The sequence below is a fragment of the Molossus molossus genome, unplaced genomic scaffold (assembly GCF_014108415.1).
Source record: "Molossus molossus isolate mMolMol1 unplaced genomic scaffold, mMolMol1.p scaffold_m16_p_18, whole genome shotgun sequence".
NCBI classification, from domain to species: Eukaryota; Metazoa; Chordata; class Mammalia; order Chiroptera; family Molossidae; genus Molossus; species Molossus molossus.
In genome coordinates, this window is record NW_023425353.1 from 57,268,018 (window position 1) to 57,290,841 (window position 22,824).

Here is a 22,824-nt window from a genome sequence, read left to right on the forward strand (position 1 = left end):
CAATTTACATAATTATATCATGTGTTATGATTTCCACCTAGGAAAACCTTTAGCATCATGTTAAGAAAACCCTTGCTACCCTGGCTGGTTTGGCTCAACGGTTAGAGCATTGGCCTGCGGTCGAGAGAGACCCGGGTTCGGTTCCCACTGAGGGCATGTACCTCGGTTGCAGTTTGTCCCCGGCCCTGGTTGGGTTGTGCGGGAGGCGGCCACTCGATGTGTCCCTTTCATGTCGATGTTTCTCTCTCTCTCGCTCCCTCCTACTCTATCTGAACAAAAATGGAAAGATGTCCTTAGGTGAGGATAAAAACAAGAAAAGAAGGGTCTTTTTTTTTGTAGCCTTGGAATAAGCAAGGGCTTTCTTTCTTTCTTTCTTTCTTTTTTTTTTATCCTCACCCGAGGACATTTTTGCATGTGTCTTCACATAAAGCAGGAGGGAGAGAGGGAGGAAGAGAGAGAGAGAAACATCGATGTGAGAGAGACACATTGAGTGGTTGCCAGCCACATGACCCCAAGTGGGGCCGGGGACAAATTGCAACCAAGGTACGTGCCCTTAGTGGGAACCGAACCCGGGACTCTCCAGTCCACGGGCCGACACTCTAAAAAACCTTCTGGTTTCATTCTTTTATATTACACTTTTAAAAATCTAATTTTGGTAAAGAGCAAATATTTTAATTTTTTCTTCAGAGTGACTGGTCAACTGTCCTAACACTTTATTTAAGAATCCACTTCAAATCCACAGATTAGAAGTCAACTTTTCATATACTACCCTTCGTGTCAGACCTCTCCCTACAAGGTTCTAATTCTCTCTATTCCTGAATTAGTACTATATAAATTTTCCTGGCCATTTTTAGTAATTTTCAAGATACAATTTGGCAATGTTTTGTCTAGTTCCCTCAAAGATGTTGGAAATTTGTTGCTATTGCATTAAGTTTATTAACTGTTTTAGGAATTAATACACAGCCTTCATACCCAAGACGGGCGTGTATTTATAGGATATTTACCTATTTGTCTCCTACATTCCTTAGCAAAGTTTGATAGTTTTCCTCATGTACCTCTTATTCATATGTTATATTATTCCCACTTATTTTGTTCACATGCCTGGCATATAAGGAATATTTGAGAAATGTTACTGTGACTAAGGTTTCTGTTAGTATTAAACAACAGCAGCAATAATTCTTTGTATATTTTATGACTGGCCATAGAGTGTTTTTAATACGTTTAAAAATTTTTTTAGACAACCATTATCAAGTAATGATATATTTCTATTGTTATTAGCTCTTGTTTTATACTTGACTATATTAACTTGAATTCTTCTGTTTTGCATAGTTTTACTGTATGTTTAATTTTCTTCATTAATTGCACTGGCTAGTACTTCAAGGTTATTGTTAAGTAAGGAACAACAGCTCAAAAGTTAAATCATCCTTTTTCTTATTTTTGACTTTAATAAAAATGTTTAGGTGTTTTACTACTAATGATGATAAGTTAGTTTGAAAGTAAGTTTTTAAAAATAAATGTTTTTATTTATATTTTTACTGAGAGAGGAAGGGAGAGAGAGACAGAAACATTGATGTGAGAGAGAAACATTGATTGGCTGCCTCCTGTATGTCCCCTACTGAGGATGTGCCCTGACTGGGAATCAAACCAAGACCTCTCAGTCTGTGGGGCAACATTCAATCCACTGGGCCACACTGGCCAGGCTTGAAAGTAAGTTTTTAACTAAATTAAGGAAATATATCTTATTTCTATTCTTACCAGTTTTAAAAATCAGGAATCTGTTGAGATAATTTTTTATCTTTGTCCTATTTGTGTAAATAGATTTTCTAATATGGCATCATTTTGATATATATATTTAGCTATGACTTTTAAAATCTCTTAAATATATTGCTGGTGCCCTGGCTGGTTTGGCTTAGTAGTTGCAGCATTGGCCTGCATACCAAGGAGTTTCAGGTTCGACTCCCAGTCAAGGGCATATACCTTGGTTGCAGGTTCAATCCCTGGCCCTGGTAGGGGTTGTGCAGGAGGCAACCAATCAGCATGTCTCTCTCACATCAGTGTCTCTCTCTCCCTCTCCCTCCCTCCTACTCTATCTAAAAAATCAATGAAAAAATATCCGCAGGTGAGAATTAAAAAAAAAATTATATATATATATATTCCTGGATCCTATTTGCATATATTTTAATATTTTTGTGTCACTATTCATAAGTACGGAATATGAAAAATGGTCTATAGCTTTCCTTTTTCTATTCTTAAGGTTTTAAAAATAAGCCGTATTTAGTTTTCATAAAAAGAATTTGTAGACTTTCTATTTGTTTTCATACACTAGAATATTTTAAATAGGACTGGAATTATTTTCCTTCTTAAGAATGTGAAAGATTCTACCCTTGGAAATGGGAGTTTTTCTATTTGATTGTTTTACTCTGAAATTATATCAGTTTTACTATTTACTTTCTAATTCATTAATTGATGTTTTTATTTTATTAATTACTTCCTTTGCTTTCCTTAAGATTATTTTGTTGTTATATTTCTAATTTATTGAATGAAATAATTAGTTTACATTGTTTCTATTTAATAATAAAATTGTTTAAGTCTATGAATTTTATTCTCATTATAGCTTTGGCTGCATGTCACATGCAATATTCTCAATATTCTTATTTTCTAGTCCCCCACCCCCTCTCTAGTCATAGTTTCCTTCTCTACCTCTATTTTTCATTTCTTATTTTTCCAGATTTTAGGTGGACATAACTGGTTGAGTCATAATGTTTGATTTACAACACACTGTCAACTTTGATCCATGTATAGTCTCTTTATTTAATTTATTTATTTACTTATTAATGTAATGAGTACCCATGAACCTACCAGCAAACTATTTTTTGTTTGATCCAAGGTTTATTTAAAAATGACTTTTACATTTCTAAGGTTTTGTTTTTAATCTTTCTACTTTTGCTATATCTAGCTGTTTCCTTATCTATGAAATAGGCTTAATAATAATACCTACCTTATAGTCTTATTATGAGAATTAACTAAATTAATGTTTGTAATGTGTCTACAACAGGGTCTGACACACAGTGAGTGCTGTTTAAATGTTAACTATTATTTTTATTAACTTAGATCAATTATACACACACACACACATAGATTTAGATTTCTCATTGTCTTGTTCTTTCTATTTGATTTGTTAAGAAGTAATGGGAGAACTGGCAGGTGTGACTCAGTTGGCTGGGCATCATCCCATGCCTGTCCAATTCTGGGTCAGGGCACAGGCCTGGTTGTGGGCTCAGTCCCCATTAGGGGGTATGCAGGAGGCAGTCAACAGATGTTTTGCTCTCACATCAATTTTTTTTCTCTTCTTCTCCTTTCCTCTCTCTCTAAAAATCAATTAAAAATCTAAAAATGTGAAATTCTGCCCGGCTGGTGTGGCTCAGTGGTTGAGCGTCAACCCATGCACCAGGAGGTTGCTGGTTCGATTCCTGGTCAGGGCACATGCCCAGGTTGTGGGCCCGATCCCCAGTAGGGGGTCTGCAGGAGGTGGTCAATTGATGTTCTCTGTCATCAATGTTTCTATCTCTCTCTCCCTTCCTCTCTCTCTAAAATCAATAAAGGAAAAAAATATTTTAAAAACATGAAGTTCTCCTTACTCTCTCATCATTCACCTTGGGCTCTTTTAAAAAATAATTAATAGAAGTGACAAAATGTCCCTGTACTATTGCACTGCTGCCACACTCCCTCAATGGTTCTTGCTTTACATAAGTGGTATGCAATCCTAAGCAAATATATTCATAATAGTTATGTTTTTATATAGATGGAAACCTCTCTGTTTTATCTCAAGCTTTTACCTTGAATTCAACCTTGTTAAATATTAACAAACAAAAGGACTCTGGTTTTTGTTGTCATTGTTTTCATTTGCCTGATATATCTTATTATTTCACTTTTAATATTTCTGAGTCACAGTGTTCTAGGTTTGTCATTTGAGAGCAATAGCTAATATTTTTTTAAAAATCCATTCAGAGTCCTTTTCTTTTAAAAGATAAATTTTTTCCAGTTACATTTATTATTAAAACACATGTTTGGTCTTGCCTCTGCCATATTATTTTCAGTTTCCTGACTTAATGCTTCCTTGTTGTTTATTTTTCCTTGTATCTTTTCTTGTAAGATTTTTTTTTTTTTTAAATTCCCTTCAGTAGTTTGGAAGGGATATATAATCTGCTTTCTGTTAAACAAGTTTATAACTTTAAATAACACTCTGAGACTTCTTTTTCTCAATATATCATTGACTCTTTTTTTTTTTAACAGTGCTTGGCTGTCTACCCTGATTAGATTCATCTTTGCTTGCCAAGACTCCTCCTCACTTATGTGAGGCTGAGCTTTTCCTCCACAGCCCAGACTAAATGGCTCTGGCTGCCCTTGTTTGCGGTTGTTTAAAAACAAAACTCGTTAACATATTGTCAAATCATCCTTCTCTGAAGTCTGCAGAGATTCTGCTCCAGCTGCCAATGGTAAAGCAGCATGCAGTCTGCAAAGCATGACTCCGGGCCAACTCCAGAGCAGGAGCGGGGCAGTGCCGGGAGGACTGGGCGGCCCAGAGGGTTAGAAGTGGCAGCCACAGAGCCTCCCCGTGGCCTGCCCCTCAGGAGGCACAGTCTTGGGTCAAAGTAGCCTCTCCTACTGTGCAGTCCAAAGCATGCCTTGTTAGTTACTCATTCCCCAGCAATATTAGGTGCTTGCTCCCCCGAGTCTGGAGTTTCTGTTTCTTCTGCCTTCTTGATCATCCCTCTCCCTGCTCACCAGCCCTTTCCAGAACCCTCTCCAGGGCTGTTCCATTCCTTCCAAGAGGGATCTGAGAGATCAGAGCTGGGTGCTTGGGAGCCATATGAGGGCATTCCTGGAAGGCCTCACTGCTTCCTTTGGCTCAACAAACTTCCCTGTCCTCCACAGTCCAGTTCCATCTGCTTCCTCCAGGAAGCCTTCCTGATTGCTCCAGTTTCCCTGACCTCACATCATTCTGAGTCATCTACTCCATTTTTGTTCAACTTTCTTGAGCTGATCTCTGACTCTCACACTTGCTGAGTCTGACTTCCCCAACTAGATGGGGAACCCCTGATGCCAGGGCCAAGGTCTCTTCCTTCTATTGCTCCCCCATGGCTCACAGAAGTAGATACAAGGAGAGCTTGGAAGAGATCTATTGAACAAATGCAAGGTCAAGACAGAGATCTGGAATCCGATACTGCTGCTTATGGGTGGTGGGGCCTTGGGCAGGTTACTTAACATCTCTACAAAAGGTGGTGGGATGAAACGTCATCATGTGTGAGCTGTGCAGCTTGATCTCTAGCCCTGGAAAACCCGGAGTAGGTGGAGCCACCACTACCGTCTCAGCCAGCATCGTGAATTGCACTGGCTCAGCCTGATGGAGCTCCTGAGTGGTGCTCAGGGGTGTGTCACCGAGCTCAGGTGTGGGAGGCTGGTGACCTGTGACCTATACCAGCTACGCTCTGTGATCTGGGGAGAATCACTGCCCTTTCGTGAAACAAGGGGGCCTGGGCAGACGGCCTCTGTGAGCGCTTCCTTCTCTGTGCTATGGATGTAGAGAGTTTGTGAGATGATTGCTGACCTGGGGCCTGGGAAAGTGCATTTTCAGCAGAGGTTCTGCCCCAGCTGCTGACCTGGCTTTTCACCTGGAGACTTGTCTTCCCCCCACCCCTCCTCTTCCATCCCTCCCTGCAGCCCCCCGAGGGTACCAGAGCTCCGCTGCTGAGCAGGATCATGAAGATGATGAATGTCTCGAACCAGCTGTGCTCCACGATGTGGTAGCAGGTCTTGCGCAGTCGCCACCAGACCTTCCCTGGGGCCTGCGTGGTGTCCACAGTGCAGCAGGGACAGCGCCGAACACAGCCTGTGGGGAACGGGTCGGGGTCAGGCCCGGCGCAGAGCCTGCGAATGCCCACGTCTGATGGCCGAAGGGCTGGTGGTGGAAGGAATGACTGAGACAGAGGGTACAAGGACGGGTGACGAGCAGGGCAGCCGCGGGGCGGGGTCGTGGGGGATAAGGACTGTGGTGCTGTCCTGGGGGCCCACACTGTGCAAAGGCCAGATGGAGCGAGCCCCCAGGGCATGGGAGGAGTGGGCAGGGCAAGGCTGGGGTTGGATGGGCTCTAGCTTGTCCTCTGCTCATCTGGAGACCCTCCTCTTGCTGGAATGTCCCAGAATTCCCTGGGCCGCGCTGTCCCTGGGCCTTCTCCATGTTTGCAGTTTCTGAGCCTTGGGAAGGGTGGCCAATCCCTCATTTTATCCCCAGCCACCTTCCAAAGATACCACCAATTCACCATAACAACTCCTGATGCCCGTCACCATGGCAGGGCCTGCGGGCACCGGGGTGGGTTGGACTCAGTCCCTCCTGCCGCGGGCACACAGTCATGTCACAGCCCAGCGCAGTGCCACTAGTTCTTGGTGCAGCTGACCCACAGCTGCCCAGCCCAGGGACTGCTGGCAGACTGGCCGTGACTGAGGAGCCCCTAGGGTCCCGATGGATGGGGAGACAGGGCAGGCAGCTGGGCCCGAGTGGGTATAATATGAGCCCCATGGGGATGCTGGTCCCGCTGGCCCTCCAGCCTGGGCTGAGGCAGGGGCAAAGGGCCACCAGGGAAGGACCTTCGGTGAAGCAGTCCTCTGGGTCCTTGTCGTCCTCGCCGAGGTCGGGGATCTGCTCCAGGAGGTCAGCGGTGTTGGTCATGTCCGCCGTGCTCCCCTCAGAGTAACTGTCCTCGTGGGCCTGTGGGCGGGAGCGTGGGGCAGGGTGGCAAGAACATGAGTGTGGACACGCAGCAGCCTCCAGTCTTCAGCCCAGAGTCTGGGGGAGCCTCGGGTTCCTGAAGGGGAGGTGCCCAGACCACCCTCCACTGCACGGCCGGGAAACCTGAGCCCAGGAAGGATGAGAACCTGCCCCAGAGGTCAATAGGGCTGGTAGGAGCTGAGCTGAGGCCGGACCTGGGGGCTTCTGGGTCTATGGTTCTGGTCTGCTGGGGCCTAGGGCTGGGGTGCAGGGATGTGAAGGCATCTGGGAAAATGCTGGGAATAAGGCATTCGTCCAGCTGGAAACAAAGCAGATATGGGGTGGCAACGCGGACACACGCTGGGACATGGACAGAGTGGCCGCTTGGCACAGGCGGAGGACACAGGCATGCCACACCCAGATCAGGGTCAAGACCAGCACCACGGGCACACGTAAGCACAAGGTCCGACATGCAGAGAACAGGTCAACATCCATCCGTGCTTCTCGCCCAATCCGTGTGTGCGCTGGTGTGAGGCGCAGAGCCTGGAGTAGGAGCCAGAAGGTGCTGGAACACTGCCTGCCCGGCCACGCAGGGCTCTGCTGCCTTGAACTCGCTTCACCTGACTGTGGAGTGTGCACACAGTGTGCCCTGTGAGTGTCCGTGTGTGCACGCGGTGTGCCCTGTGAGTGTCTGTGTGTGCACTGTGTGTCCGTGTGTGCCCTGTGAGTGTCCGTGTGTGCACGCGGTGTGCCGTGAGTGTCCGTGTGTGCACGCGGTGTGCCCTGTGAGTGTCCGTGTGTGTACGTGGTGTGCCCTGTGAGTGTTCGTGTGTGCACGTGGTGTGCCCTGTGAGTGTCCGTGTGTGCCCTGTGAGTGTCCGTGTGTACACGCGGTGTGCCCTGTGGGTGTCCGTGTGTGCACGCGGTGTGCCCTGTGAGTGTCCGTGTGTGCACTGTGGGTGTCCGTGTGTGCACGCGGTGTGCCCTGTGAGTGTCCGTGTGTGCACTGTGAGTGTAGCGCATCGGGGGCCGCAGTCCAGTGCTGGCGCTCTGCCCGGTTCCCTCCGTGAGGTCAGAGCACCCATGTCACCCACAGTGACACTGGCTCCCTCTCCGGAGAACTGACTCTAGCTAGGACGCTGCCATTTCTGGAAACTGCATGGGGGTTACAACTAAAGCCAGGGCGGCGGACACCCGGTGACTGATGGATACGGAAGGAAGCGAGCTGAGGCTGGACGCCAGCCGCCACGCCTGTCTGAGCTGTCACCTCCACCTGGTCCTGAGAGCAGCCCCTCAGTAAACCCTCTGCCCAGCAAGCCCGCGGCAGGCTCTGCCTCTAGAAGCCCACCTCAGGCCAAGGGTGGTGGGGCGGCGCTTCTGTGAAGGAAGGGGAGCCTCATCGGCCTCAGACCCTGTCTGAACCCCCAAAGCCTCAGCCCAGGTGGCCCGCCTTGTTGCTCAGGCCCAGCCTCCACTCCGAGGTGTGCTGGTCTGAGGTCTCGTCTCTGCTCCCCAATCTGCCTTCTTTCCTCCTCCTTCCGTGACCCACTGTCCCCAAGTCCTCTTTGAGATGCAGCTTTAACACTGAGCTTTGCGAGGGGACGCGCCGAGTCTCGGGAAGGGAGTGCGTGCTCCTTGGTGCAGGGTGAAGCCACGGCCAGGGTGGGGCTCCGCTCGGTGGTCCCCGTGGCCTGTGAGTCCCCCCCCCCCGCTTTGTTGTGGGGCACTGAGCTGGAACGGCCCAGCAGGGGGTCTTCGCCCAGCTTTTCTTTTCAGACAGAGCAGCTGCCGGAAGGATGCGGGCTGGTCTCGGGAGGACACGCTCTCACGATCCACTGCAGTGCGATGACAGGGTCCTTCTCCCAGGACAGCCCAGCCCACCTCCCTCTCCCTTTTATGGGGTCCAACACGAACTGATGTGAAGGGAGGAAGGTCACAAAACTTGTCCAAAGGTCAACATTCCAGCAGGAACGCCCCCCTCTCCACGCCGTCCTGCCCTCGTGTCTTCCTGTTCCCACGTCTTCACGCTGCTCTCAGGGTGATGGCCCCACCGGGCCCTCACTCCAGCCCTGGCCTGGACCCCCGCAGCCCCAGGGCCCCTCCCAGGACGCCGACAAGGCAGAGGAGGAATGTTCTCCCGGGCACGTCTCAGCTGCTGCCCCGAGGGCTGAGGTCGGGCTGCAGGACACTGGCCCCCACGCGGCCTCCGAAGGGGCCCCCACCTTCCACGGGGTTGGGCGTGAGTGGGAGCGGGGACGGGGCGTCGCAGCGGTGCCACAGTCTGTTAGCTCAGGGGTCACACACACGAATGCTTGTGGGGGCCAGGCAGGTAGTGAAGTCAGGCAGGGGGCCCAGAAGCCAACCAGAGAGCTCCAGCCGGAGGGCCGTGGCCACTTGTCCCCAGCAGGGCGCTCTTCCAATTTCTTTAAGAGAAGCCAGATTTTTTTTTTTTTTTACATAAAAGCGCCCAGGTTTTAAATGTTGGCAGCCAGTTCCAATTAAAATCCTTTTTGTGGTCAGAACAAACCCTCCCGCGGCCTCCCACCTGCGGCCCCTGCGAGAGTCCCGGTAAGAAGCAGCTGGTGGCCAGGGTACCAAGAAGCCAAGACCTTGTTTCCAGAGCTCCCCAAAGTCCCCTGGGACGGGGCCATTCACGGGACAGACATTTGCCAAACAGGACCAAAGCACAGGGACTGGGTGAGGAGGGGGAACACGTGGAGGTTGGGTTAGTCCTGCGTCACGGTCCTGGGATGCCTCCTCTAGAATCTCCCCTTGGCTCTGGGCCCCACGCCGTCCCATCCCTCCCTGCGTGGTCCCCTCTGCACACAGGTCTCCCACTGCCCGGGACAGCCGCTGGGGGTCCCATCAGCCTGGCTCCAGCAGGGGGCAGTGCCCTGCTGGCTTCGGGGACCAAGGTGTGCGTTACCTCACTGCACCCTGGGGCCCGGGGCTCTGCTGTCCGCTGCTGACGCCAGTCTGCCCGAGCCGCACTGGCCTGGGCCTCGGAGGAGCCGGTCTCTGACACCCGGCTGCAGGCCCTGGGCTCTGGAAGGGCCTCTGGGCCGCCGGACACAGGCTGGGGTTCCTGCTGAAGAGACCTCAGCCCGTGAGCCCCCGGCCCAAGTGTTTCCAGGGCCCTAGCCCTGCCTCGGGCCTCACCCATGCCTCCTGCCCGCTCACGGGGCCCATTTCACTGAAGATCCTCCCTCAGAAGCCCCGAGTGGGTGGCTGGGAGGCTCCTGGCAGGTCCAGGTAAAGGGCCGATAGCCAGACAAAGCCTCTGGGCAGCCTGGCATCCATCTCCCCCTCTTCCCACTCCCCGGAAGGGTGCAGTTGGGCCGCCATGCCCAGCTCCCATGTGTGGTGACTCCACTTTGAAAGGACATGATAATTTTTCCTATGCGTTCCCAACTTGCTTGCACACGCACATGTGTGCACATATCCCTGTACACACACACACGCGTGCACACACACAGGCCCCAGGGAGCCAGAGCCCACAGGTCAAGAGAAGCCAAGGAGAGGGAAAAGGAGGGGCAGTCAGTCGGAACTCCACCGTGTGCTGGAGCACCCTGGACATAGCTGGAAGCTGTGGTCTTGACACCAACGCCCCCTCCCCCCGCGGGCACCGTCACTGTCCCACAGCCTGACCGAAGGGCTGACGCTGGCCTCTGGGACCATAGGAGGCAGGAGGCTGTGGAACCAAGTCTGAAGCCTCAGATCGAATGCCACGCGGGGGAGCAGCCGCTCTTCACAGCCGGGCCCACCGGGCACAGGCCCAAGGAAGCGGCCAGAACGAGCCCAACTGAACCAAGAGAACCGCCCTCATTGCTGGACCTAAAGACCAAGAAGAAGCCTCTGAGCCTGGCTCGGGCCACGGGGAAGCTGAGGGAGCGGCAGGAGGGACTGTCTCTTTGGTCCGGACTCTGGTCCGAAGTGTTAAAAATAACAGGTTGGGAGATAAGATAGTGTTGTCTCTGACACCTGCCATCTTCGGGAGGCTTATTTTTAAATCTCAGAATTAGCCCTGGGCCTGGGAGGAGGGGAAGGGGCAGTCAGAGGTCAGGAGACTACACTCTTCCCGCACTAAGACATTCGTCCTTGGTCGTCCTGGAGGGGGACAATGGTCAGAGTGGGGTCAGGGGCCAGGCGTCCTGGCTGTCGCAGATGCATGAGCATCTCCTAGCAAGCTTCTCTTGCTGTGCCTCAGTTTCCCTTCCTATACAAATAGCTGCCCATGACCAGCCAGGGGTTAGATCATGGATCCTGTCCTGGGCCGGGTGGGGCGCTGGTCTCAGCTTCTGTCAGCTGGGGGACTGCTGTGGCCGTCTGGCGGGGGCTGCTGCTCTGAGTGAGGCGGGGTGCCCTGGGCAGCAGGGCCCTGAGCCCCACAGCAGTAGGTGCCGCACACGAGTCGGGGAAGGGGGTGGGGCGCTCACCTGCTTGCTGGACTCCTCCTCTGTGCCCAGGCTATTCTCCTCGTCCTCCTCCTGGTCATCTGTGTCTGACTCAGCCACGGCAATGGGCACACACACGGGCTCGGGATCCCCAGGGGTGCCCTGGCCCGGCCGACTGCCTTCCTCGAACCGTGTCTCCTTGCGGGCCGGAGCTGCCTGCTCTGCCTCTGCGGGCGGCGGGGGGCTGGAGGTGGCGATGCAGCTGGGCAGCTGGCCCCGGGCGGCCAGGGCGGCGGGCTTCTGGGGCCGCTGCAGGAGCCCACAGCAGAAGTCCCAGGTGGTCCGCTTGACGAAGCGCAGGCCCCGCTGGATCCGCGCCAGGGCCAGCTGCAAGTTGTTCATCTCCCCGTCCTCGTCCGGGGCCGTGAGGTTGTCTGCACTGAAGGAGCTGAGCAGCAAGGCTAGGAAGAGGTTCAGGACCTGTGGGGACAACGGGGCAGGCTCACGCCACAGGTGCTCAGCCTGGGTCCATGATGGGGAAACTGAGGCCCATGGACCTGAAGGACAGCCGCAGGCAAACAGCCCTAGTCGGAACCTGGGCCCTGGCCCTAACCCCCATTCCCCTGAATAGAGAGTCTGGCTGTGGGAGGAAAGACACCTAACCCTTCCTGCCAAGGTCTCAGCGTGAGCTGTGGCGACACACAGACCCAGGCCTTTTGTGTCCTGGCCCAGGTTCAACAGGAGGATCACGGGTCATCCAGTGTCAAAGCCTTCAGATGGGGCCTTCTGCCATGGGAGTCACCGGGTCAGTGGGGTCAGGGTGAGCACGGGCTGCTCTTGGGGGTCACCGGGGACAAGACAGAACCCCACCCAGAGAGGGTGGGGCTTTCCTGGGGAGGGGTGGTGCTGTGCCTGAGTTTCCCACTGAGGCCGGCTTACCACTCAAACATCTGGGGCTCCTGCTGTGGGCCTGAGGGTGCTGACCCCACCCGGCCTGGGCTGCCCGGGCCTGGGTAAGGCAGGCGGGAGGAGAAAGCAGCCTGTGTCTCCAGATCTGACTGCGCTTTCCAGGTGAGCCCCAGGGCGCCCTGAGCACAGAGGGGCAAGGGCCGGACAAGAGCCCAGGCAGACGTGCTCAGGCATCTGGGACTCACTGCCGGGCCGGGCTACTGAGCCGTGGTTGTGGCCAGGTGGTGAGGGGACGTGGATGGGTGCTGTGTGGGACCAGACAACTGGAACAGGGTGAAGGGACGTGGGGCTGGTGCCAAGGGCCAGCCTGGATCCAAGGCCACAGTGTTTCAGGGAGTCAGGGGAGGGGCCGAGGTCTCAGACAGGCTAGAAGGCATCGACTAGGGGTTAAGGCTTTGAGACCCCTTGGGGAGGTTTGCATAATCCCTCTGTCCTTTTTAAAATGTATATTATTGTTGAGAGTATTACAGATACCCCCCACGGACCCCCAATAATCCCTCTGTCTTCGAGAAGTCTGGATTACTCCTGGGTAAACCATCTTGCAAGTGTGACGTGGCAGCTTTTGTTAAAAACGAAAACTTCTGCTGAGTGACAAGGGGCTTAGTTCCATCTCCCAGTCTCCTGAGGGTTCAGTGAAGATGGTGCTGGGCTCCTTCCCACATGGGTCAGACCGGCTCAGAGCATCACCAACACGCCAGAGACACCCGCCGCATTGGGCATGGAGTCTCCTCCTCCCAGAAGGGAGTTGGGTTGAATGGGGCCCCTACAGCAGGGTGGTGTGGAGGGGGGTGCACAGTTCTCACTGGAAATGCGCTCTGGCTCTGACCGCGCTCAGACACACCTGTCGCAAGCTGGGCAGGAGCATTGGGCCGAAAGCAGTGGGTAAGGTCGGAGTGCAGGCCTCAGAAACTGGCCTTTGGTTTAAAGAGCAGCACACATGCACGCGGACAGTATGGAAGGGTTAAGAAGCAGGACTTTCGGATCCTATTTCTATGGAGAAACGATCACAGTTGACACCTGGCAGCTCTTTTGTGGTCGCTGGGGGCCATGTGGTATGATTCAGAGCCGCTGTCTGCACTCTGGCCTGGCCTGCCTCTTCCTGGTTGCCCACCTGCATCCTCCCCCACTGCCCTCCCCCACACCTGGCCCACCTCCCCGACTCCAGGCGTCTGGGGCCGAGGCTGGGGCAGGGCAGGGGCACCTGGTTGGCCTCATCTACCCACACAGGACACTCGGGCCTCCCTTGTCACCAGCTTCAGAAGTTTGTCTTCTTCCAGCGCTTTCCCTGTCAATCACGCTGCTGTTCCGCAGCCCCTGCCTGATCATCACTTCCCATTTTAATGGCAATTGCTTCCTCCCACGCCCGGCAGCAGCCCAATTCCTGAGGCAGCCAGGGCAGGGGAGGGGGGCTGCGTGGGCCGATGCTTCCCTCCCCCAGCAGCCTCTAATCTTCTCGTCCCAGACAGATCCGCTTGGAAGCAGGGCTGCGTGTGAGGACAGCTGGGCCTGGCCCCGGGCTGAGGGCCCTGTGCCCTTGCACCCTCCTCGGAACCCAGAGTCTGGTGGCCCCAGGGCTCGGCCAGGGGCTGGTGGGCAGCCGATTTGAGGAGCTGGAAGGGGGTTGTGAGGCCAGCCAAAGAGCTGGGTTCCAGTAGCTCTGTGCGCAGAAGCCCTGCTTCCGCTCTGGGCTCCTCCACCGGGGGAGCTGAGGGAGGCTGACCCCACCGCGGCCTGGGCCTGCCCTGGCCTGGTTAAGGCACATGGAGGAGAAAACAGGCCGGTCTGGGGAAGGGTGCTAGAATCTGCAGTCCACAGTACTCTCACCACCTAACACCCCTCCATGAGCCGGTGTGCCCCTCGGCGGCCCGCACTCTTGGGAGCCAGGCCATACAAGTGTGATGTCTGAGCATGTGGGCCACCTGTATACCCAGGAAGGTGGCTCCATGTCCACTGTGGACACCGACTTCTCCCTGAACCACTGCCTTGCCTCAACCTTGACTTTTCCAAAGGCCCTTCTTTGGCATGTAAATATTGATCTCTCTCAGCTCCGGAATTTCCCACATTGTAAAGGCACATTGCACTGGCCCTTAACGGACAGGTGGGCCTGGAAGCAGTGGTCTGGGTCCCTCCCGACAGGACAGCAGGACTCCCTCCACAGCTCCCCAGGGGACACATACGGCTTTCACAGGCCCCTGCTCACCTGGACCACAACCTACTTGCACCTGTGTTTTGCTCACCCTGCTCCTTTCCTCTCTGGCATCACCTGTCTGATCAGGTCTCTAAATGCTCCTCCAGGAAGCCTTCCTTGATTTCTAGTTGGAGGGACTCAGCACCCACGAGCTCCCGTTAATGGCTCTGATCATTCTGACCAGTTTGAGAGTTATCGCATGCCTTTTTGAACTCCCCACTTCCAGGCTGGTGAGCCACGTCGAGGCTAGTCACCTCTGTATGCCCAACAGTGTCTGGTACAATATTTTGCATGCAACAGGGCTCAGCAAATGTCTGTTAAGTTGAATTGAAAAACCATGTGATAAATAATTGCCAGTGAATGACTAATAAAATAATGGGTAGATGAGTAAAGAAATTGGTGAATATAAAATGAGTAAATAATGAATAAGCAGGCAAATAAGTGGGTGAATTAATGAATGAACAGATGAGTGATATGAAGGGGGGGGTCAATAAGTGAGTGAGCAGACAGGTGGATGGATAAATGAATAGATGAATGGAACTGGTGAGTGAATGAATGAGTGGGTTGACAGATGGATGTGGGTGGATGAATGAGTGGAGAAATACATGAATAAGTGGAAAGATGGGTGCTAGATGAATGGATGAATGGGTGGGTATGCAAGTGAATGGGTGGGTAGATAAATGAGTGGATAAGTAGGTACTTATGTATGAATGAATGGGGTGATGGAATGGATCAGGGTGGCTGGTGTATAGATAAATGGTTGGGCGATGAATGAATAGACTGATAGAAAGTGAATGAGTAGATGAGGATTGATGGATGGATGGCTGTGTGAGCAAATGAATAAATGGATATACAGTTTTGTAACTGAGTAGATAGATTAATGGAGAGGTGGACAGGTGGATGGGTGAGTTGGTGGGTAATCTATGAGTGGATGGATGGCTGAACAGGTAGATGTTTGGATGAATAGAGAGAGAAGAATAAATGGTAAGGGAATGGATGAAATGATGAAAAGGCTAAGTGGGTACATTGGAGGTAGATGAATGGATGGATGAGTAGATAGATGGAAGGATGAGTAAATGAGTAGATGAATGGATGGATGGGTAAATAGATGGATAGATGAGAGATTGATGGGTGAATGGCTGGTTTGACAGACAGATGGCTGAATGAATGAGTGGATGGATGGAAGAACAGGCAAGTAAATGAAGAGATTGATGATTAGGTGAATGGGCAGCTGGTGGATGAACGGATGAGTAGATGAATGTGTGTGTGTGAGGCCATTGGCCAACTTACCACAAGGTTGCCAATGACCATAACAAGCAAGAAGACCAGCAGGCACAGTGACTGCCCAGACACCTCCATGCAGTCCCACATGGTCTCGATCCACTCGCCACAGAGGATGCGGAAGATGATGAGAAAGGCATGGAAGAAGTCCATCATGTGCCAGCGGGGCAGGCCTGAGTCACTGATGCGGTACCTCAGCTCTGAGTAGTTCTTGCCAAAGAGCTGCATGCCCACCACAGCGAAGATGAACACGATGATGGCCAGCACAAGCGTCAGGTTCCCCAGTGCCCCCACTGAGTTCCCGATGATCTTGATGAGTGTGTTCAGGGTGGGCCATGATTTGGCCAGCTTGAAGACCCGCAGCTAGAGAGGGAGGGGTCCTTGTGATAGGCTCTGGCTTCTACTGCCCAGGGACAGTCTTACCTCACCCCTCCAGCTCTTGCCTGAAAACCCAGTGGGCCCTTGAAAGTCACTGACACCTGTTCCTCTGGGTTTTTCCAAGAGCACATATTACTGTTTCTTTCCACAGCCTGAAGGTGGCTTCAGCAGGCTCTGTTCTAGGAGTCAGGTCAACAGCTTCAGCCTCATCTCCCCCACTTAGCCCTTCTCTTTGTCCTCACGCCAGCCTCCTACTCCCCTTGGTCTCACTTCCAGGAGCTTCTTAGATTTGCTCAACATGGAATGTCCTTCTGCCTGACCCTTCATCAGATACCCTTCCAGGTCAGCTCAGACTCTCTGACTTGCCCGCTCACCTCCATTTTCCTCTCTCTTTTTTTTTTTTTATCCTCACCCGAGGACATTTTTTTTTTTTCCATTTTTTGTTCAGATAGAGTGGGAGGGAGAGAGAGAGAGAGAAACATTGATGTGAAAGGGACACATCGAGTGGTTGCCACCCGCACGACCCAACCAGGGCCGGGGACAAACTGCAACCGAGGTACGTGCCCTTAGCGGGAACCGAACCCGGGTCTCTCTGGACCGCAGGCTGACGCTCTAACCGCTGAGCCAAACTGGTCAGGGCTCTCCTCTTAGTTATAACAGAGAAAGGAAGCCAGTGCTTAGCATTTATTGAATACCAACTGCGTCAGACCATGAGCTAGGAGGAATCAACTCATTCAGAACTCCCAATAACCACATGAAATTGGCATTCTTATGACCTCCTTTGACAGATGAAGAAGCCAACCCTTAAAGGTAGAGTAACTTGTCTAAGTCCCTTGGCTCCTGGCAGAGGAGCTGGGATTAGAACTCGCGGTCTCGGCTTTCTCTGCTGCTCCCACCAGCCTGCCTTCCTGAGCCAAGAGCGCTCAGGTCTCCTTCGGGAAGCCTTTCCTGCCGACCTCTAGCCCATGTCTGGACCTCTCAGGTATTCTGAGCTTAAAGCACGGTCCACGGACCAGGAGCTCTGGCATCAGCTGAGACTTACTGAACCGTCATCTGTGGTTTACCAAGATCTGCAGGTGATTTGGGTGTGCATTGGTTTCCAGAATGCAGAGTCTGGAACCAGCAGGCGGAACCCCAGTGAACTGTCAGCAGGCCTGGCTCCCCCTGGTACTTGCCATGTGGCTTTGGGAAGTTGTCTGACTTCCCCTGAACCGCTGACTTCCTCCACCTTGCCTCTTCAAAGGGCCCTGCTTTAGCATTCAGAATTTGATCTCTCTCACTCTGATATTCCCCACGTTGTAAAGACACACGGCGAGATGCACGTGCTTTGACAGAGAGGTGGTCCTGGAAGAAAAGGCCTGGGTCCCTCAAGACAGGACAGCAGGAACTCCCACCGCAGCTACCCAGGGTGACAACCTCTCTAAGTCTTAGTCTCCTCATCTGTGCAATGGGGATACAGTAATACCAGCCCCCTCCCGGGATGCTGTGAGGACTAAAAGGGTCACGCGAATCATGAAGGGCTTTGCAAGTCATCAGGATGGCCACCCCGACTGCTCCTCTAAGGGGTATCTCCACCTCTGCACCCGCCACCCCATCACCAGCTCTGGGCCTGGAACCCAGGGGTGTCTAGCCAATAGCTGATGGGTGGAGGCAGGATGGCTCAGAGTTGGGGTGACTAAGTGGTGACCTCGAAGGGGGGTGTGCTTCGGTGCCCCGGACCCCCCCCCCCAGGGGGCCCAGCTGGGTACCAGGCGGAAGGAGCGCAGCACTGACAGGTTGCCCATGCGGGACAGGCCCAGCTCCATGAGGCTGAGGATGACGATGATGCTGTCGAAGATGTTCCAGCCCTGCTGGAAGTAGTAGTAGGGGTCGAGGGCGATGATTTTGAAGGTCATCTCTGCTGTGAAGATCCCTGTAAAGACCTGGGGAAGGAGCGGGAGATAGGGGTTCCCCGTGTTTGGGCTGGAAAGACCCTCTGGCTCTCTGGACCCTGCCTCCTGACACTTGCTCCAGCATAGTCTCCCCTCTGGGCTGCCAGCTCTGACTGCACCCAGGCTTCCGGGGGGGCTTGCCTGGCCATGGTCTGGCCCCTTAGGCACACCTCTGGCCTCATGTCCCAGCCCTCTCTGCTGCTCACCAAGCCTGACCTGCCGCCCTGTCCTTCGAAAGGAGCTGGGCCAGCGAGGGCTCTGCAGAAGGCTTGGTCTAACACCTGTGGGCAGGGGACCCCGGACTCCTTCCAGTGAGGGACGCCACGGGCCGCACCCTCACTCCACACGTGACAAATATATGCATTCCCACAACCCTGTGGCTCCAGACCCTCGTCCATGCGGTGCCCGCTCCCTCCTCGTCCACTCGCTGACTCTTCTCGCTGGAAGAACTGGCCACCGTTTCTTGAGGGCCTGACTATGTCCTCAGAGCTGGGCTGGAATGCTTTGCATATGTTGTTCCTTTTCATCTGTCCAACAATCTGACAAGGAAGGTATCATTGCCCCCATTTTACAGGTAAGAGAGGTCAGGTGACTTCTCTTGGGTCATGTAGCTGGTAAGTTTGGGAACCAGAGATGAACTCAGTGCTGTCCTTCAAGATTTAGAGCCACCACCTCTCCTTTCTGGAGACACTCCCGAGGTGGGCAGAGGCTGAGCTGCCCAACCTTGGTCAGCAGAGACCCATGGTCAAGGAGCCCATCCTGTGGTGCGCCAGGAAGCATGAACATGGCCAACTGCCCCGAGGTGTGCCTACCCTGCGATGTTGCTTCAACGGGAACATGGTTCCAAGAGGAGGGGCTGTCCCGTAAGTGTGTGGCTGGAGGGAAGTCAGAGTGTTCACAAGGCCTTCTGGGCCATGTGGAGGGGCTGGGGCTTATCCTGAGGGCTGGGGGAGGCACTGAGGTCTTCTGCAGGAGGGCTGAGCTCAGAGGGCCAGGCTACCCCTAGGGAGAGTGTCTGACCTGCAGCAGCTGTGGGGGGAAGGGTAGAGGTGAGAGACATGGCCATGGCTGGGGTCAGCAACCAGACGGGGGTCACCTTGCCACTGGCATCTCCCGAGGGGATCTGCGCTGGAAGAGAGGCATCTGTCGGTCGCCCTAGTGCCAGCCCTTTCCCACTCTGCTCAGATGAGTCCCCGTGGTGGTCGGCAGGGGACTGCTGTTGGCCCAGGATGGCAGGGGGTGGGCACCCTTGCCGTGTTACACAGGGCACCACACACCCGCCCAGCCTCATGACTTTGGTGGTCTTTTTAGTGCTTGTGCCAGAGGAAACTGTTCCTCCCCGGGCTGGGGTCTTGAGGGAGGGAGAGTCCCCGAAATCCTCCCGCCTCAGCTCAAATTCCTGAGCTGCCCTAACAGAGGAAGAGGCACCCTTGGGCTCTGTCCCCTCCCAGCACCCAAGCCCCCTTCCGGGTTCGGTACCCGTAACTTTTTCATGCTCTGACCCATCTCCTGCTACTCTTCTAGCCATCTGACCTCCTCGTTTCCTCCTCAGGGCCTTTGCACTTGCTGCTGTTTCCCTGAATCGCCCCCTCCCCCCTCCACAGGACTCACTCCCTTCAAGTCTCTGCTTAAAAGCCACCTACTAAGCGAGGCTCCCTGGCCCTTAGCATCGTGGCCCCTCCTGCCACACTCCGCATTCCTCTTCCTTGTTTTATTTTCCTTCGCTCGCATGCCCCCGTCTGACATCCTGTGTGCGTAGCTATGTGTTGTTTGTGGAGTCTCCTCTGGGATAGACTGCAGCTCCACAGCAGGAGGGACCTTTCCTGGCTCACTGGAAAACAGTGCCAGCCCCTTCCTGTGTGCTCCTGGGGCCCGCCTGACAGGCTCCGGGTGCTGAGCTCACTGCGGGAGAGGAGCTGGGGAAGGAGCTCCTGCCTCATTCGCAGGCTCACAGCTATTTAGCAGCAAGTGCTGATATTAGGTGGCTCTGGAAGTCAGGAGAGAAAAAGCGAAGCCCGTGGGGAACGCCTTTGGGGAGGGGATAAGCAAAGGACCACGGGCGTCACCTGGGAGCCCCTGGGGAATGCAGGGTCTGGAAGCCTCCAGGCCTGTGGAAGCGGAATCTACATTTTGACCGGATTCCAGGAGATTTGAAGTTTGAGAAATGCAATTTTTAAACACTGGTTCTCAAACTTGGTGCACTTTGGAATCACCTAGGGAGTTTTAATAGTACTGATGCCTGGGTCCTACCCCCAGCCACGGAGCTGAATTGGACTGGAGTACAGCCCAGATACGGAGATTTAGAGAGACTTCCTGGGTGATTCTAATGTGTGGCTAAGCTTGAGAACCTCTGCTTTAGAAGAACATGGATTTTGTATCAGATCTCCTCCTTCCAAAGGACCCCCCTAGGCTTTCTGAGGCCACTGATCTGCGCCGAATGGTTCAGGGTGAGCAGAGAAAGGCAGCCAGACCCGGTCCCCAAGCCCAGTGTGCCACTGTGTGACTGGGCCCGTTTCCTCATCGCTCTGAGCCTCGAGTGCCTTCCCACGTCAGATGGGGATAACAACAAAACTCCACAGGAGGTTTCCGAGAGTCAGAGCTAATGGACGTAAAGTGGGTGCTCCCGCGAGTGGGCGATCGTTGTTATCACCGGCGGCGTTGGTTATGACTGGGCAGAGCGGCCGACAGCTCCAGGCCCAGGCAGGGCTGACTCCAGACACAAACACGGCGAGATTTATAGGGTCACTGGGACCTGGCAGACAGCTGTGAGCCTGGGGACCCGCTTCCCCTGGCTGCCGGCAGACAGCCCACGGAACCACGGTGCTGATGGCGGCTGCCCAGGCAGGGGGTGGACTTTGGGGAACCGTGCATGTGTCTGTCCACACTGTAAACTTGAGTTTGAAAGCATGCCATGCTGTGAGTGATCCTTCCATGCCAACTAAATAGGACCTACAGCTTCTTTTTTTCTTTTTCCTTCTTTCTTTTTGAGCAGTTGTGGGCTCCACTGTGCCGACGCTGACATATACTGCTGGATGAGCCGCCGAGAGAGCTGTTAACTAACTCCACGCGTGTTTCCCTACACCCACGCTCATGCAGGGCTGAGGCAGGTCGCACTGTTGTTTTACTGAACGATCCTTTGATTTTTGTATTTCTTCTTCTATGATATTGTCTGTTCTATCCTTTGCTTATTTTTTCTATTAGGTTATTTTCCTTTTTTATTGTTGCTTATAAATATACTTCATATATTTAGGGTTTAAATCTCTTTGCCTACTGTATGTATTGCAACCATTTTCCTGCTTTGTCATTCACCTTTGTCACTGTATTTCCTAAAATGACTAAATACCTTAAGCATCGGAGAAGCATAGACTAATATAATGAACACCTTTGTATCTACCATGAACTCTGCCCACTATTAACATTTTGCTATATTTAGTTCAAATCTTGTTTGAGTTTTCCTTACCAGATAATAGCAAAGACTTAAGTAGCATTTACTAGATGCCAGGCACAGTACTACTGGTGCTCTCCACCCATTGAGTCGCTTAGTCATCACAATGACCCGAGGAGACAGGTGTTGCCCTCATTTCACAACCAGGGAAAGTGCGTCACTACAGAGAGGTTCGCCCACCGGCCCAAAGGATGGAGCTGACGTTAAACCTAAGTACTTCAGCTTCTGCCTCGAAGTCTTAACCCTGTGCCACCACAGGTGAAACCGAAGCCACTCCATCCTGAACTTGATGTATAGTTTTTCCATGCATTTTTTTTATAGTTTCAATATATGTGACAACAGTATATAGTCTCTTTGCATTATTTGGAGCAGAATAAATTTTGATCGTGATGTACGTGTTCTTGTTTGCACATTCCTTTTATTTTAAACATCATGGTTATGAGATCTATCCCTATGGATACATGTATATGTATTCATTCTCACTGTGGACAGTTTTCATTGTATGAATACACCATAATTGACTTATCTATTTTTTAATGGATCATTGGACATTTATGTTGATTCCAATTTTCCCTACACCTACCAATGCTGCAAAGAACTTTCTTGTATGTGTCTCCTTCTACAGACCTGTGAGACTCTCTAAAGAATATACATGAAATTGTTAAGTTACAGGGTATGCGCATCTGTGATTTACCTGACTGCACAGCAGCTCCCTGTGATGGCTGTGCCAAATCCACGCTCTCACACGTGAGTTCTCCCTGTTTCACACTCTCGTCAACACACGGACATTTGTTTTTGATTGGCTTAGGGGTGAGAAATAGTATCTTGGTGTCGCTCCAATTTGCATTCCTCTGTTTCTTTTCATTCGTTTATAATCATCTGGGCTTCCCCTTCGTGATCTGCCTGTCATTTCTGGTTTCCACGTCTTTCCAGCTGAATACTTTTCACGGGATCAACTTCTAGTTTATGGCAGTGATTTCACTTTGTTTTACCGTGTCCTTTATTCATTTCATGGGGATTTTACATATTAATATAAGTAAACTTGTTAGTTTTCTTCCATGGTTTAAACTCTTTATGTTGTTGAAGAAAGCCTTCCCAACCTCAAGATATTTTGCTCACTTTTGTTCTAAAAGCTTAAACATTTTACTTGATCACATTTAGGTATTGGATCCAATTCCCCACAACTAATGAACGAGTATGGTGTGGGGCAGGGATCTAAAAGTATTTTCTTCCCTATAGGTAACCATTCTGCCCAACATTATTTATTATCAAGTAGTCTATCATTTTCCTACTGATTTATAATGCCATCTCTGTTATTTATCAAGTCTCCCAATACTATTTCCCATTTCTAAGTTCTCGATTCTGCAGCACTGGTCCAATTTTCGTCTTTGCACCAACACCATAGTGTTTTCATTACTTATAATATATCTTTTTTTTTTTTTATCCTCACCTGAGGACATCTTTGCATTTTT

At 52.1% G+C, this 22,824-nt stretch overlaps 1 protein-coding gene across 7 annotated transcripts in view; it reads right to left on the minus strand.

Moving 5' to 3' along the window:
• SCN5A (sodium voltage-gated channel alpha subunit 5) overlaps positions 1 to 22,824 on the minus strand; it is an 89,698-nt gene that overhangs the window by 14,865 nt on the left and 52,009 nt on the right. For 3 of the 7 annotated variants that reach the window (XM_036267567.1, XM_036267569.1, XM_036267570.1), the window contains exons 16-21: positions 17,725 to 17,898; positions 15,608 to 15,961; positions 11,203 to 11,640; positions 9,693 to 9,851; positions 6,646 to 6,766; positions 5,736 to 5,890 (exon numbers count right to left, since the gene is read on the minus strand). In XM_036267567.1, coding sequence (XP_036123460.1) covers positions 5,736 to 5,890; positions 6,646 to 6,766; positions 9,693 to 9,851; positions 11,203 to 11,640; positions 15,608 to 15,961; positions 17,725 to 17,898 — 1,401 coding nt within the window. Of the gene's footprint in view, positions 1 to 5,735; positions 5,891 to 6,645; positions 6,767 to 9,692; positions 9,855 to 11,202; positions 11,641 to 15,607; positions 15,962 to 17,724; positions 17,899 to 22,824 lie in introns of all 7 variants that reach the window. The other 4 variants (XM_036267565.1, XM_036267568.1, XM_036267566.1 and 1 more) reach the window with 2 other exon arrangements.